The 15982-nt window shown below is 43.2% G+C and overlaps 1 protein-coding gene across 1 annotated transcript in view; it reads left to right on the top strand.

The window, feature by feature from the left end:
• The first annotated feature begins 607 nt into the window (after positions 1–607).
• Positions 608–15982, top strand: part of EIF3J (eukaryotic translation initiation factor 3 subunit J) — a 21894-nt gene continuing 6519 nt past the window's right edge. Inside the window, exons 1-5 of the mRNA XM_029910787.1 lie at positions 608–718; positions 803–909; positions 11782–11845; positions 12111–12202; positions 12833–12947. Of these exons, the coding sequence (XP_029766647.1) occupies positions 694–718; positions 803–909; positions 11782–11845; positions 12111–12202; positions 12833–12947 (403 nt within the window). The 5' untranslated portion in view covers positions 608–693. The remainder of the gene's footprint in view (positions 719–802; positions 910–11781; positions 11846–12110; positions 12203–12832; positions 12948–15982) is intronic.

The following is a 15982-nucleotide window of genomic DNA, read 5'->3' as shown; positions in this document are numbered from 1 at the left end:
TATGATTGAGGTCTATAAAATCATGACTGGTGTGGAGAAAGTAAATACGGACGTGTTATTTACTCCTCCTAACACATGAACGAGGGGTCACCACATGAAATTAATAGGCAGCAGGTTTAAAGCAAAAGGAAGTATTTCTTCACCCAGTGCACGGTTAACCTGTGGAACTCCTTGCCAGGGGAAGTGGTGAAGGCCAAGACTATGACAGGGTTTAAAAGAGAACTGGATCAGTTCCTGGAGGACAGGTCCATCCATGGCTATTAGCCCGGCTGGGCAGGGAGGGTGTCCCCTAGCCTCTGTTTGCCAGGCGCTGGGACTGGGTGACGGGGAGGGATCACTTCATTCCCTGGGGCACCTGGCGCTGGCCGCTGCCTGGGATGGACCCTTGGTCTGACCCCCACGCGGGCCCCCTCCCCTCACACGGGCCCGTGCCAGAGGCGGCCGGGCCGGGCCTGGCTCTCACGCGGGCCCCGTGACCCAGCTCCTGGCGGGACTCGCCGGCCCCTTCGCCAACCGCCTCCCGGGATGTCAACGCGGCCGTTGCGGCGCCTCAGCGCTTCCCTGCCCCGCCCCCGCCCCGCCTGTCCGCCGCTATCCCGGCGTGCCCCGCGCGCGGAGCGGGCCGGCTGGGACGCTCTCGGCTGACTCACCCCGCCTCGCGCTGGCTGGGCCTGCGGGACTCGCGGGGGCAAGATGGCGGCGGAGGCAGATTCGTGGGGTAGGTGCTGGCCGCGTCTCGGGTCCCGGCCGGGTCCCCCTCCCCTCCCCCCGCCCGGCTAACCCGCTCTCGTCTCCCCCACAGACGCCGACAGCTTCGCGGTGGCGGATCCGGTGGCGAAGCGGCTGGTGCCGACGCCGGCGGCCGGCGGGGACCGCTGGGCCGGGGAGGATGAAGAGGACGAAGTGAAGGTGGGGGCGGGCGGCGGGGGGCTGTGGGGAGCGGGCGGAGCCCGGCCCGCCCTCGGGGTCGGTGTGGAGCCAGCCCCTGGCCCTGGGGGCTGCCGGGGCGGGGCGCTGCCCCGGGCCATATGGCGCTGCACGGCCCGGCCCGACCCGTAGTGACTGCGCTGGGGGGCGGCTCTGGGCCGGGCCGGCCCCGGGACACCGCCAGTCCACGCGGCTGGGACGGGGGGGCGAGACGGGGCTCGTGGCGGGCAGTGACAGTCGTGACTGAGCGCGGGGGGCTGTCAAAACGTGGCCCGCTTGGCTCCGTGGCGTGCGAGTGTCTCGCCCGCACCGTCAGCAAAAGCTTTCCCGAGAGGGGAGGAGAGACTGAAACCGGCCTCATTAAAATGGAGACTCGGGGAGTCTCCGACCAGATGAGTAAAACTTGTCAGGTGAGCGCGTGGGGACGGATTAGAGTCACCCGGCTTTGTGTGGCGAGATGGGGAGAATACTGCTAATGCTAGGAACTGGAGTGGTCGGGGTAATGGTGGGTGGGGATGTGGCAGATTTGTGGTCGCTTGAAGTCTTTAAGATAGTCTGTTCTTTACAAATATGCTCTAGTTCAATCAGCAATTGAGCTTGGTGCAGGAATGATGAGGTGCAGTTCTGTAGTCAGTGTTATACGGTTTCATATGAATTGGGGCACTGGGTGATCAAAAGTTGGAAGGGCAAATAAAACTTTGGAATACATTTCTGTAAATGGGCTGCTTAACCCCCAGCTGAGACCTGTACTTGTTCTTTGGTTTCTGAGTTGAAGAAACATGGTTTCCCTTCTGTAACTTCCTTCCCAGCAACCAGTCCTCTTTCCCAGCTCCAGAGCAAAACCCCTGTCAATTACATCTCAAAAGGTGTCATCCCAGTGAATGGAGAATCGTGTCTTTTGCCCACCTGCCATCTCTAAGCTGCTGGCAGGCCTCTCAGTACAGAACTGCTCTGGGATCTGCCAGATGGTATTCAACTATTGGCCTCTCCTGTGGAGAGTCTCTCTATTCCCTGCCCCCTTGCAGGTTCTTAGCCTGAGGGAGCATCTGGGGAAGAGGTGGGTACAGAGGGGATGACAGAGGCTTGAACATTTGAACTTGTTCCAAATAGTCCTATCTTGGCACTATCTCCTACAGGCCAGCAACTTTCCTTCATCCTAGTGTTGTCTCTTCTGACTTCCTCTCAGTCCTGTGAAACTAGGCAGTCCCTCATTGTTCCTTTAGAATTAGGTTGTGTTCCGAGTGTTAAAATGGGGTTTATCTACTAGAGAATCATGGAGCTGGTTTCACCGTATTTCAATGTTAATCTTTTGCATTAGAGTTTGAACTAGATGTCCATCTGTAAACCTTCTCTATTAAATCAGAAACATTTAAAATGTCTAAATCCCATGCAGTGTAGTTCCCATATGTCCCTTAACAATAAAGATCAGTTGAGTGATGGATACCCCAACAATGCCAGGTTCTTCAGAGGAATGAACAGAACAGGTAATCATCGAGTGATCCATCCCCTGTCGCCCATTCCCAGCTTCTGGCAAACAGAGGCTAGGGACGCTTCAGAGCATGGTTTTGCATCCCTATCCATCCTGGTTAATAGCCATTGATGGACCTATTCTCCATAAACTTATCTAGTTCTTTTATGAACCGTGTTCTAGTTTTGGCCTTTACATCATCTTCTGGCAAAGAGTTCCACAGGTTGATTGTGTTGTGTGTGACGGAATACTTCCTTTTGTTTGTTTTAAATCTGCTGCCTATTAATTACGTTGGGTGACCCCTAGCTCTTGTGTTATGAGAAGGAGTAAATAACACTTCCTTATTTACTTCACACAGTCATTATTTTATAGACCTCTATCATATCCCCCCTTAGTCATCTCTTTTCCAAGCTGAAAAGTCCCAGTCTTATTAATCTCTTCTTGTATGGAAGCTGTTCCATACCCCTATTCATTTTTGTTGCCCTTCTCTGTACCTTTTCCAATTCCAATAGATCTTTTTTTGAGATGGGGTGACAAGATCTGCACGCAGTATTTAAGATGTGGGCATACCATGCATTTATATAGAGGCAATATGATATTTTCTATCTTCTTAGCTATCCTTTTCTTAATGATTCCCAACATTGTTAGCTTTTTTGACTGTTGCTGCACTTTGAGTGTATGTTTTCGGAGAACTAGGCACAATGACTCCAAGATCTCTTCCTTGAGTAATAACAGCTAATTTAGACCCCATCATTTTGTATGTATAGTTGGGATTGTTTTTTCCAATGTGTATCACTTGCATTTATCACCATTGAATTTTGTCTGCCATTTTCTTGCCCAGTCACCCAGTTTTCTAAGATCCTTTTGTAACTCTTCTCAGTCAACTTTGGCCTTAGCTGTCTTGAGTAATTTTGTATCAACTACAAACTTTGCCACTTCACTGTTTACCCCTTTTTCCAGATCGTTTATAAATATGTTGAAGAGCACTTGTCCTAGTACACATTTTTGGAGGACCCTGCTATTTACCTCTCTCCAACTGTGAAAACTGACCATTTATTCCTACCCTTTGTTTCCTATCTTTTAACCAGTTACCGATCTGTGAGAGGACCTTCCCTCTTATCCCATGACTGCTTACTTTGCTTAAGAGCCTTTGGTGAGGGAGGTTGTCAAAGGCTTTCTGAAAGTTGTTTAAGGTTGGATGGTGTTCATGCTAGCTTAACGTCACCTATTGTGCAAGGTGAAGCTTAATAAATGTGATAGAACAAATTGACGCTGGGTGCTCTGTAGCTTTTAAATGTGCTCGTTCTTCCACACACGTGACCCCGCCAGGCAAAATGGTTAAAGATATCTCAGTGCACAGTATTTACATCAATCTTTAAAAAGAGAGTAGTGACAACCTGGATTGGAGCTTCACAGCCCCAAACATTTTTTGGCAAAAGAGGCTTTACTTTTCACATTTTCCCTGAAACTCAAGAGTTTACTACCTGTAATTGAACATCTTTCTAATAGCTACTTAATTGTGCTTCCCAGCTGTCTACTTCTTGAAGGACAGTAAACAATAGCTGGACAAAATCATAGTCCCTCCAAAAATATGAAGACTCCTGCTTTACGTGGCTATTTTAACATAAGACATTTTATTTCCTCCACTAGTACTCCTCTGAAGGCCTATGGCTTTAAAATTAAAAAGTTTAGGGTGTATTTGGAGGGAGTGGGGAAAAGGAATTACTACAATTAATGTTCTTTTTTATTGTAGTCTGATCTGTGTTCATGTAGTAGATGCAGAAGTTGGGAAGAATCTACAGCAAGCTAGGTGTTTGCCTGGCGCTAGATATTTTTTCCTTCCAAAATTGGCAACTAAAAAGAAAAACTACAGCACCAGTAAGCAAAAGCGAAGTGACCTAAATATATAGGCCCTTAGTGTTTTTAAACTAACAGTTTCTCTTTAGGGTGTTTCGTTATTCTTTAGGGTTTCTTATAGCTGATTTAGGAGTTGGGATCTTGTTTTTTTCTGAAAATACTTTGGTTACAAGACTTATTGTAAGTAGTGAGTTGGCAGAACTTTAGATGCTGCAGAAGTTACAACTAAGATATCCTTTTAAAGTAAAAGGAAATTATTCTAAAATGTTACCTGAAATACAGAAATTACCAGGAAAACACACAGAAATTTCTTGGCAGCAGGTCTATTTACTCTTCGGCAGTCCTGTAGCTAAAGGAGCCAGAACTAAGAAACGTGTTCAGGGAAACAGTCTAGAGATTTCCTTGATCAATATTTCTGATAGTTCTGTTTAAAATAGAAGTCATCAGGGACTCAGACACTGGAGTATCCTGTCACTTTCCAAGAATGCTTTGTTTTTGGAACTTGAATTGTCATGCATTAAAGCTACAAATGATAGCACATATAAATGTAGAGCAAGCAACTGATTACTTCTGCTTGGTGTGGGGATCATTTATGTGGAAAGGGGGACATTTTCCCTAACCATATGTTATAGCTAGCTTATTACTCATTTAGTCATTTATAAACATATTTGATTAAGTTCGAAAGAGTTTCAATGATTTAAACTACATTGTAATAGTGTCAACATCGGAATGAAGAAATTAACTAAGGATGTATTGCCACTGGACTTCTCAGTTGGTGTAACAATGAAAAGGAGGTGAAACTCGTTTTCTCCTAATGAAATGTATTTAGATTTCTAGACTGTAATTGTAGGTGCACATCCTGAGCCCTGGACACCTATCCCATAAATAAAAAATCTCAAAGGACTGCCCATAAATATATATACTTCAATCCAGCCCCCCTACCCCAGCAGTTTAGAGAAGTGCGGGAGGCAGGGGAAGGGGGTAAGATAGGTTTGGCAGACCAAGGTGGGGCATTGAGTCCTGAAACAGGATCCCTCTCAGAAAATGCACTGCTAGCAGATCCCTCTCATTCATCTAGAAAGAACTGCAGTTCGAGTGCCTCTACTAATCTCAACTGTGGCAGTATGTCACTGGTAGAGAGATGCTCACTCATACAGTCAGGTCCCAAACAATTTAGGGCTTTCCATTTTAAAATTAACATGTTGAATTCCCCCCAGGTGTTCACTGGAACCCAATACAGATGATGGAGCATTGGTCTAGTATGCTCCCAGTGTTCAACTACACTTAACAAGTGAGTTGCAGTATTCTGTGCTAGCTTCACCTTCCAAATGAGGTCAAGGGGAAGCTCCATGTAGTGTGCATCACAGCAATATAATCTTGAGATGACAAGACATGGATAATTGTGGCATGCTCTGCATTGGAGAGGAAAGGTGACACTCTTCTGGGCAGGCACAGATGGGAAGAAAGCACTCTTGGCTGCAGCGCCTCATGGGCCAAGAGCAGCCCAGGGTCTAACACCCCCAAGTTGTTGACCTGTCTTACCAATGATTGTGTTCTTTCTGTAAGGGGTGCTGATGCCAATTCTTCCAGCTGCTTTTCCCAGCCTGCCAAGAGTCTCAGTCTCGTCTCGATTAAATCTCAGCTTGCTCTCATCTAGGCACCATGTGATTTGTTCTAGCTGGGCCAGATGTGATAGAGGTGTAGTGCTGGGGGTCATCAGCCTGCTAAATGCACTGCAGCCCATATGTCCTCCCTAAACTTCTCAGGAGCATCATATGCACATTGAGTGGGAGGTGACAATATAGGCTTCTGTGTATACCATGAGTGTCCTTGGGGCAGAGGGACAATTGCCCACAACTCCCCTCAGAGACGGTTCCTTAGGAAGATACCAAGGAGCTTCAACCAGACCCATTATTGTCTGCAAATGAGTTTGCAAAATCTCATGGTCACAGCACCCTGCTTCTACATGGGGATTTCACTCCAACCACCCTCTCTTTAAAAGGGTGTATCTGTGAAGGATGGGATCAGATGAGGAAGCAATCTGTAAACTGTACTCTGCAACAGTTGTGAAAGTCGCTATCTATGAAATGAGTGTAGTTGATAAATGCAGGGTTGTAGTCGTGTTGGTCCCAGGATATTAGAGAGGTAGATGAGGTAATATCTTGTATTGGATCAACTTCTGTTGGTGAGAGAGACAAGCTGTCGAGCTTACACAGAACTCTTCTTCAGGTTTGTGTAAGCTTGAAAGCTTCTCTCACACCAACAGAAGTTGGTCGAATAAAAGATATTTCTTCACACAACGCACAGTCAATCTGTGGTACTCTTTGCCAGAGGATGTTGTGAAGGCCAAGACTATAACACGATTCAAAAAAGAATTAAATAAATTCATGGAGGATAGGTCCATCAATGGCTATTAACCAGGATGGGCAGGGATGGTGTCCCTAGCCTCTTTTTGCCAGAAGCTAGGAGTGGGTGACGGGATGGATCACTTGATGATTCCCTGTTCTGTTCATTCCCTCTGACGCACCTGGCATTGGCCACTGTCAGAAGACAGGACACTGGGCTAGAGGGACCATTGGTCTGACCCAGTCTGGCTGTTCTTATGTCGTCAGACTTGTACTAGCTCAGCACAAAGCTAGCACACTGAAAATAGCAGTATGGACGTTGCCGCTCTGGCTGAGACTTGGGCTAACCACTCAGACTCGGGGAGTCAGGTGGGCTGGAGAGCCCACGCTGCCATCCGAGCCACAACATCCACACTGCTATACTCGAGCTGAGCTAGCGCGCGTCTGTCTACTTGGGTTGGGAGGCTCACTCGAAGCTGTATCGTAGACATTGCCTTACTGGCTGCATCCTGCATCAACCTTTCCATAATTTTGCCTGGGATCAGTGTCCAGCTGACTGATCTATAGTTACCCATTAAGATAAGCCTAGCAATTTCAAAATTCAAGGTGTACATTCTTATTGCTATGCTACAGTGTTTATTTGATGCCCTGGCAATAATGGAACTAAGCATCAATACCTCACTTTAACCACTAGTATAAGACAGCAAACCTCAGTTTTTAACTGTGATTTGATGAGCCAAGTACCAGGACATCCAAGTTCATCTACAAATTCATTTAAGACTATTTGGCACTCATTTAAGACAGATTCTAGCTTCCCCTCCAGTACACTTCAACTAGTTGACATGAATTTCCATTAACAATAGTCATATTGTTGGGGTCATAGTGGACCACAAGCTCAATATGAGTCAACAGTGTAAGACTGTTGCAAAAAAAGTGAACATCATTCTGGGATGTATTCGCAGGAGTGTTGTAAGCAAGACATGAGAACTAATTCTTCGGCTCTACTCCGCACTGATTAGGCCTCAACTGGAGTATTCGTGTCCAGTTCTGGGCACCACATTTCAGGAAAGATGTGGACAAATTGGAGAATGAGCAGAGAAGAGCAACAAAAATGATGAAAGGTCTAGAAAACATGACCCATGAGGGAAGATAGGGGACATAAGTTTTCAAATACATAAAAGGTTGATACAAGGAGGAAGGAGAAAAATTGTTGTTCTTAACCTCTGAGGATAGGACAAGAAGCAATGGGCTTAAATTGCAGCAAGGGCAGTTTAGGTTGGACATTAGGAAAAACTTCCTGTCAGAGTAGTTAAGCACTGGAATAAATTGCCTTGGGAGGTTGTGGAATCTCCTTCATTGGATGTTTTAAGAGTAGGTTGGACAAATACCTGTCGGGGTGGTCTAGATAATACTTAGTCCTGCCATGAGTGCAGGGGACTGGACTAGATGACCTCTCAATGTCCCTTCCAGTCCTACGATTTTATGATTACCTTGGCTTATAGTAATCTATCAATTCCAGGGACAAGGTGAGTGAGGTAATACTTCATTTTTTGTTTTAAACCTGCTGCCTATTAATTTCACTTGGTGACCCCTAGTTCTTGTGTTAGGAGGAGGGGTAAATAACACTTCCTTATTTACTTTCTCCACACCAGTTATGATTTTACAGACCTCTGTCATAGCCCCCCGGGCCTGGGAGGCTCGCTCTCAGCTGTAGTGTAGACATCGCCTATAGGAGTAAAGTATGGTAGCACACTATTAACATGATTTGAAGGAAAAACAGGTCTTGTCAAATTTGATATTATTTGTTGAGGTTAAGTGTAGGTGATAATGTAATTGTGTTAACATCCTTAGATTTCTGTAAGGAGGCTGACTTAGTACTGCCTGACATTCTGACTACAACATTACCCTTTACAAAATCAAAGCAGCACAGATTAAATGCATTTAAACTGATCTGAACATTATAAATGGGGGTCCCCATCCAGTGGGGATGTTCTGAGCAGAGTCCTGCAGGGATCTATTCCTGGCCCAATCTATTCAATATCTTATGATCTGGAAGAAACCACTGCTGGCAAAGTTTGTAGTGGACACAAATTGGTGAAGTATTGAATAATGACAGGTTAGTTCTATAGAGCAATCTCTCTCTCGGTAAGCAGGGTTTACTTGAACAACGTGCATTTTAATACATGAGTCATACACCTAGGAATAGAATCTTGGTCACAGTTATAGAATGGGGAACCATATTTTGGAAAGCAGTGACTCTGAAAGAAATGTTGGGGTCAACTGAACGTGAGCTGATATAGTGCACTGGCTAAGAACTAATGCGATTGTGTGATGTATAAGCAGGTGAATACTGATTAGAGATAGGGAGGTGTGTGTACCACTCTGTACAGCTTTAGTGAGACCATTAATGGAGATTTTAAAATGATGGAAAAATTGGAAAGGGTTCAGAAAAAGAACATGAATGATTTGAGATTGGGAAAATAAGCTTTTGGGTGAGAGAGTTAATATCAGTCTATTCAATTTATCCAAGAGAAGGCTAAAAGGTGACTTAATTATAGAAAAGAGATTTGATAGTAAACAGCTCTTTAATCACACGGAGAAAAGCATAACAAAATCCAGTGGTTGAAGTTGAACAAATTCAGACTAGGCAAGGTGCAAATTTTTAAGTGAGGGTAATCTACCATTGGAACAACATTTACCTAGGGACATGGTGGATTCTCCATCATTTGGAGTCCTTAAATCAGGATTGAGCGATGTTCTAAAAGATGAGTTGTAACAGCTCAACCAGAAGCTATGGGTTCTATGCTGGAATTACTGGGCAAAATTCTGTCTTTGTGGTACAGTAACTCCTTGCTTAACGTTGTAGTTCTGTTCCTGAAAAATGCGACTTTAAGTGAAACGACGTTAAGCAAATCCAATTTCCCCTGTGTAAGAGAGATGCACATTGCCCCTTTAAGTACGCTGACCGCACTCTAAGTACATTGCCTTTTTAAGTAGACCAGGAAGTTGAGACAGCAGTGCTGCCAAATCCTGTCGTGTCCCCCCCTGCTCTCTGGAGATGGGGTAATCGAGGAGCAGGGGGGAGGAGGATACCATGACATTAGCCTCCCTCTTCCCCCCTCCGCACAGGAAGCAGGAAGCTCCCAGGAGCAGCTCCAAAGCAGAGGGCAGGAGCAGCACATGGAAATGGGGGGAGGGACAGCTGAACTGCTGGCAATTGATAGCCTGCTGGGCAGCTGCCACAAGGAACTTAGGGGACCAGGGAGCTGATAGAGGGGCTGCAGGTCCACCGTGGTTCCAGGCCCCCACCAGCTAGCTCCAACGGGCTGCTCTTTCTGCAAGCCGTGGACAAAGCAGACAGCTGCCAAACAACATTATAAGGGAGCATTGCACAACTTTAAACGAGCATGTTCTCTAATTGATCAGCAACATAACAATGTTAACCCAGACGATTTTAAGTGAGGAGTTACTGCGCACAGGAAGTCAGTGTGACATGTTAGAACTGGAAGTGTAAGGAATTCAAAGGACTATTGAATGTACTAGATGGGCAAGGACTTTAGGGACAATAAGTGTTAAGTGGTTTTCCAGGGAGTGGTTAATGCGGGTTATGTAAAACCCCAGTCCTTTGAAGCCACTCCTAATGAGAGGGCCATTGACTAGTAATTCCCTGAGACTGGAGATCAAAGGCCCGAGCTGTATAAAGAAATAGTTGAACTGTCCAGTTGGGATCTGGTTCCTGATCCCAAAAACTTACGTGAACATGTAACCAAGGAACAACACATGCAAACCCAGTTGTGGCGTTTGAGAGACTGGCACAGCAGAGTCCCATGATGGGGTTGGAAGTGACCTCTGGTAGGCTTTTAGCATGCATGTAGATTTTTTTTTTCTGTAATGCTTTTACCCCAAGAATAAATGCAGTTTGCTTTGTGAAGGCTGGTTGGTACCTGGTTTACAGTTACAGCCCTTGGAGAAAGAGTTAACCACAGGTGCTGGACCCTGGGCAGACCTGCTGGAAAATCGTAATGAGGTGCAGAGGGAACCTAAACTCCTAGTCTGAAAGGAGAGAGACGCAGGTCTCTGCCATGAGAGTGGTGATGGCTGGGAAGCCTAAAATCTTACGTGGATGCCCTCAAGGAAGACCAGGAAGGGGATCAAAGGTGCAGTTAACTCTGAAACTGACAGATCAGTTGATCATAATTGTTCCTTCTGCCTTAACTCTATGAAGCAAAGAGTCACATGTATTGATAGTTTGTCATCCCCCCGGTGCATTAAGTGGTATGCCTGTAATGGCAGCTTTTGACATTTTTAAATCCTGATGGGTACCAAATGGATTATGTTCAGATTTAATCACCAAATAACACTGCTACTGCTACCAGGGCAACATCCCATCAGAGCTCTCTGCCCTGATTCTGTAATGCTTAATTTATTGCACAAAATCAGTGTCCTCTATATTCTGCTACACCTGTTTTGTTTCTGGTGACGGATGTGCTATAGAGAAGAATCAAATCATTCTATCAGATATCTACTCATAAATTAATTTTTTCTTATACAGACGCTCCCCGGGTTACGCAAGCCCGACTTACGCAAATCTGCACTTACATAAAAAGTTCCATAAGCTTTTCCTTTTTTGTAATTGTTGGGTATACGTTCCCAACTTATGCAAAATTCGACTTATGCAAGGCGTTTCGGAACGGAACGCTTGCGTAAGTCGGGGAGCGTCTGTAACAATTTTTGCCCAGCAAATGGATTGTGGCAGTTTTTTTGTCTTGCTTCCGTAACTGTGTCGAACGGGAGTTTGCCTGTTACTGTGGTATACATTAAGGCCATGTCTACACTGTGCATCTTACAACGGTGCGGCTTTGCCACTGCAGCCACACCATTGTAAGGTGCGCAGCCTAGCCACTCTTTGTCACCGGCGACAAAATAAAACCACTCCAAAAGGGGCGGTAGCTTCATCAATGGGAGAGCAGCTCCCGCTGAGAAAGCGCTGTCCACGCCGGCACTTTTTGCTGTTAAAATTTTTGTCATTTAGGGTGGTTGTTTGTTTTTTGTTTTTTTCACACCCCAAGCAACACAAGTTTTAATGATGAAAGTGCAGTGTAGACAATTCTTTCTGCACAGATACCTTTAGTGGTTCAGAAGTAAGATAAATACTGATAACTCATACTCCTTCCTGTTTGGTAGGATAACTGGGATGATGAAGAGGAGGAGGAGGAGGAGGAAGAAAAAGAGACAGAGATAAAAGCAGGTGAGGACTACTTGAGGAGCATACTTCATTGTATATAGAACAAAGAAAAACATTGGATTCTGTATTCCAAGTTTATGAACTGTATTTATGGGACATAATAGACCAAGGGTTGTGCACGTGTGGGTGACAGTGCATGCTTTTTACATTGGTCACCTCTGGTTTCTGAATTGGATCATCGCTCTAGGTGCTTTTTTCCCCACATTGTGACAATGTTCTTTATGCACTAGATTTCTTTAAAAAGGCTTTGTTGTTCACTGTTTTACAGAATCAAAAGTTTCAGAAAAGAAGAAAATAGCAGAAAAAATAAAAGAGAGAGAAAAGCAGCTGAAGAAAAAGCAAGAGGAGATTAAAAAAAGAGTAAGACTTCACTGTCAGGATTTTAGCTTTTTATGTGAAGAGGGAGATCAGCTTATTGTTTAGTCTAGAAAAACAAATGTAATCTGAGAATTAAGGACTGATACTTATGACGTGCCCCTACAGTGAGTTTTGTCACCCTGTTCTTCTAGGGAAGAATAGTCCTGATGTAGTCTGCATAAGAACTTGAACATCTAAGAGTTTGAAATAGTACTTATCATATTTCCACCCTTTTTCTAAGTGTGTACATTGAGTTTATAATACTCAACAGTGTGTGAAATTACTTTTGGTGAGGGTTTTGGTATTTTTCTGCCTGTCGCTTGCTTGTGGTTATCGGTATTTCAACTTGGAATGTTTAAACACAAGTGTTAGGCTTGCTGTTCAGAACAGAACGCCTGCGCTTCAGGAAGAACTACTTCAAACAGAAGCATGTTGTTCAATTAGCTTGATGAAATGACCACACCTGCAACTGCTCCATTCATGGGCAAGAAATGTAATTCACTTGCCACCAATGTAAGCTGTCATTATTTGAAGACTTTTAGTTAAATAGATTGCTTATGCATGGTTAGCAATAATGACCAAAATGAAAGACTTGCCACAGGTCAATCAATCTACTTTATATACTTTTTTTAGTTAGAGGCACCAGAGGAAGATAAAGAACTTACACCAGAAGAACAGTTAGCAGACAAACTACGGCTAAAGAAATTACAAGAGGAGTCAGATCTTGAGTTAGCAAAAGAAACGTTCGGTAAGTGTGGATACACCTAATCCAAGCAAGTAGTTGGTGGTGTTACAGTATGACAGAAGTAATTTAGAAAGTTAACTGCAATCAATTCTTAATCTAGCTTTCAAGTATAGCAGTATATTGATCCAAAAAAGTAGGACTGCTGTGATATTACTCTTACTGTTATAAAAATATCAGAATGAAACTTTGCATCCAACTAAAGCTATTTCATAACTGTTCCTCTCTTTTTAACCAGCACTTTGGAGTGTTCTCTCTCTCTCTCTCTATATATATATATTTTTTAAAGATTGTGACAGTTGTAGGTAAGAGTTGATGCCTTTTGGTGTTGAGAACCTTTAAGACACAGTATGATTGGGAAAACATCCTGTGACACGTGTGTTGATCAGAATTACTTTTGTTAGTTTGGAGTCAGATGTTACGAATGTCACCGTGGATGTGAGTTACACTGATGTCAACCAGACGTTTGTGTTCAAACAACATGTCTATTTATATCTGGAAGTATACATCGTAACGACTCTAATTTCAAGCACCCCGCAACAGCTTTAGAAACTAAATTGCATTTTCTGCCTACAAGTGGTTGTAGTGTCTGCTTGTAGGAAGTTAGGTAGGAATGCTTTGCCTGATTGAACTTCCCAGCCAGTAGCCATCTTTTGTATGAAGAGAAGTCGGGTGGAAGAAACTGGTAGCCTCTAATTGGGTGGGATGCTCTCCATAGTGCAGACAGATTACCTGTGAGGTGGGTGAGGCTTTCTGAGGGGGGTGGTTCACCATCGATTAAGCATGTTTAGTTTGGTCAGACTATGTGATAAGGCAGGTCAGTGGTTCTCAACCAGGGGTACGTAGAGGTCTTCCAGGGGGTACATCAACGCTTCGAGATATTTGCCTATTTTTGCAACAGTCTACATAAAAAGCACTGGCGAAGGCAGTACGAAAAAGGGTTACTCACCTTCTCGTAACACTTGTTCTTCGAGATGTGTTGTTCATGTCCATTCCAATACCCTCCCTCCTATCCCTCTGTCGGAGTACTCGGCAAGAAGAAACTAGGAGGGGGGGGAGGGAGGAGCGGGTGTTCGGGTCAGCAGGGCCCTATATTGGGCATCATGAAGGTGTGGCTCCAGGGGGTGCCCAGACCGACCCTATGGATACTGCTAGGGGAAAAAATCTTCCAGCTGTTGTGCACATGGTGCGCGCACACACACCTGACCGGAATTGACATGAATAAGCACTCAAAGAAGAAACTAAAATTTCATACAGACGACTTGTTTATATTGCTCTATAGCCTATACAATGAAATGTAAGTACAGTATTTATATTGCAATTGATTTATTTTATAATTATATGGTAAAAATGAGAAAGTAAGTAATTTTTCAGTAGTAGTGTGCTGTGCTGTGATGCTTTTGTATTTTTATGTCTGATTCTGTAAGCAAGTAGTTTTTAAGGGAGGTGAAACTTGGGGGTACGCAAGAGAAATGAGATTCCTGAAAGGGGTGCAGTGCTCTGGAGAGGTTGAGAGCCACTGAGCTAAGTGTTGAAAATGCAATGAAGTTGGTGAAAGGGTATTTGGCTTCTAAGGGCAGTTAAAAGAATGGTAAATTTAACTAGGGTCGGGGGCTCACTATTGTCTTGTGCTTTCCTGACAGAATTGACAAAGTATTGATAAACTTCCTTACAAACAGGATGGATTGATTTAAATCAAGGCGATTTAAATTGAGGATTTCTACTTGGTGACTCAAATCTTCTATTTTAATCAACTTTTTCATTTGTACTTCTTTTTTAAAGAAAGGTGCATTCTCATTGGTTAACATGCAATTAAAACATGTTGATTTACAACTAAATGGAGCTTTTACACTAAATTTGGTACATCTTTTTGCTACCTAGGAGAGTACACTGTACATTTATCTAAGCAATTATGTAGCTTAATATTTTCAAATTCTTATTAATTTGTACATTATGTACAGTGGTGAGTAATGTATTGCTTATTTACCAGATAATTAACTTTTTGCTCATGATTTGCGTCAAGCTGCATTAGGATTGTGACTGGAATTTAATTAACCACACAACAGCATATAAAACTTATTTTTATTAAACAAAACAAGCCCTTAGTATAGTTCATGACCTACTGTGCCATATTTATAAAGCTTGACCTCAAAAATTAGATGTTTTCCCACTGATTCTTTCTTTTATATAAAAATGCAGCCTTTAACTTATTGTTTTTGATAGAGGTTCATGTCAACATATTTATTTTTTTTATTTAAATTTGAGATTATAAATTTAGGCCTTAACATAGTTTGTAAAATCAGATTTGATTTGAACAGGTATATTTAAAAAATAAACTATAATAAAAAAAATCCAATATAAATAAAAAACTGGATTTTTTTCACTCTACTTATCAAGTGAATTATTCAGTGGGTTTAATACAGCATTCATGTTTTCTGGGAGTGCTTTCACTTGTATTTTTTCAGTGATTTTCTTCAGAAATAATCCAGTCTGCTTTGGTTTGGAAAAATCTACAGCTGTCGATTAATCGCAGTTAACTCACGCAATTAACTTAAAAAAATTAATTGCAATTAAAAAAATTAATCACTATTAATCACACTGTTAAACAATAGAATACCAATTGAAATATTTTTGGATGTTTTTCTACATTTTCAAATATATCTTTCAATTACAACACGGAATACAAAGTGTACAGTGCTCACTTTATATTTTTATTACAAATATTTGCACTGTAAAAATGATACACAAGAAATAGTATTTTTCAGTTCACCTCATACAAGTACTGTAGTGCAATCTCTTTATCATGAAAGTGCAACTTACAAATGTAGGGTTTTTTGTTACATAACTGCACTCAAAAACAAAACAATGTAAAACTTTAGAGCCTGCAAGTCCACTCAGTCCTATTTCTTGTTCAGCCAATCGCTAACTCAAACAATTTTGTTTACGTTTATGGGAGAGAATGCTGACCACTTCTTAATTACAGTGTCACCTGAAAGTGAGAACAGGTGTTCGCATGGCATTGTTGTATCTGGCGTCGCAAG

The sequence above is a fragment of the Terrapene carolina genome, unplaced genomic scaffold, assembly GCF_002925995.2.
Source record: "Terrapene carolina triunguis isolate 2854851 unplaced genomic scaffold, T_m_triunguis-2.0 Scaffold67, whole genome shotgun sequence".
Lineage (NCBI taxonomy): Eukaryota > Metazoa > Chordata > Testudines > Emydidae > Terrapene > Terrapene triunguis.
The sequence above is the reverse complement of the archived record's forward strand: the minus strand, read 5'-3'. Positions and strand labels throughout refer to the sequence as shown.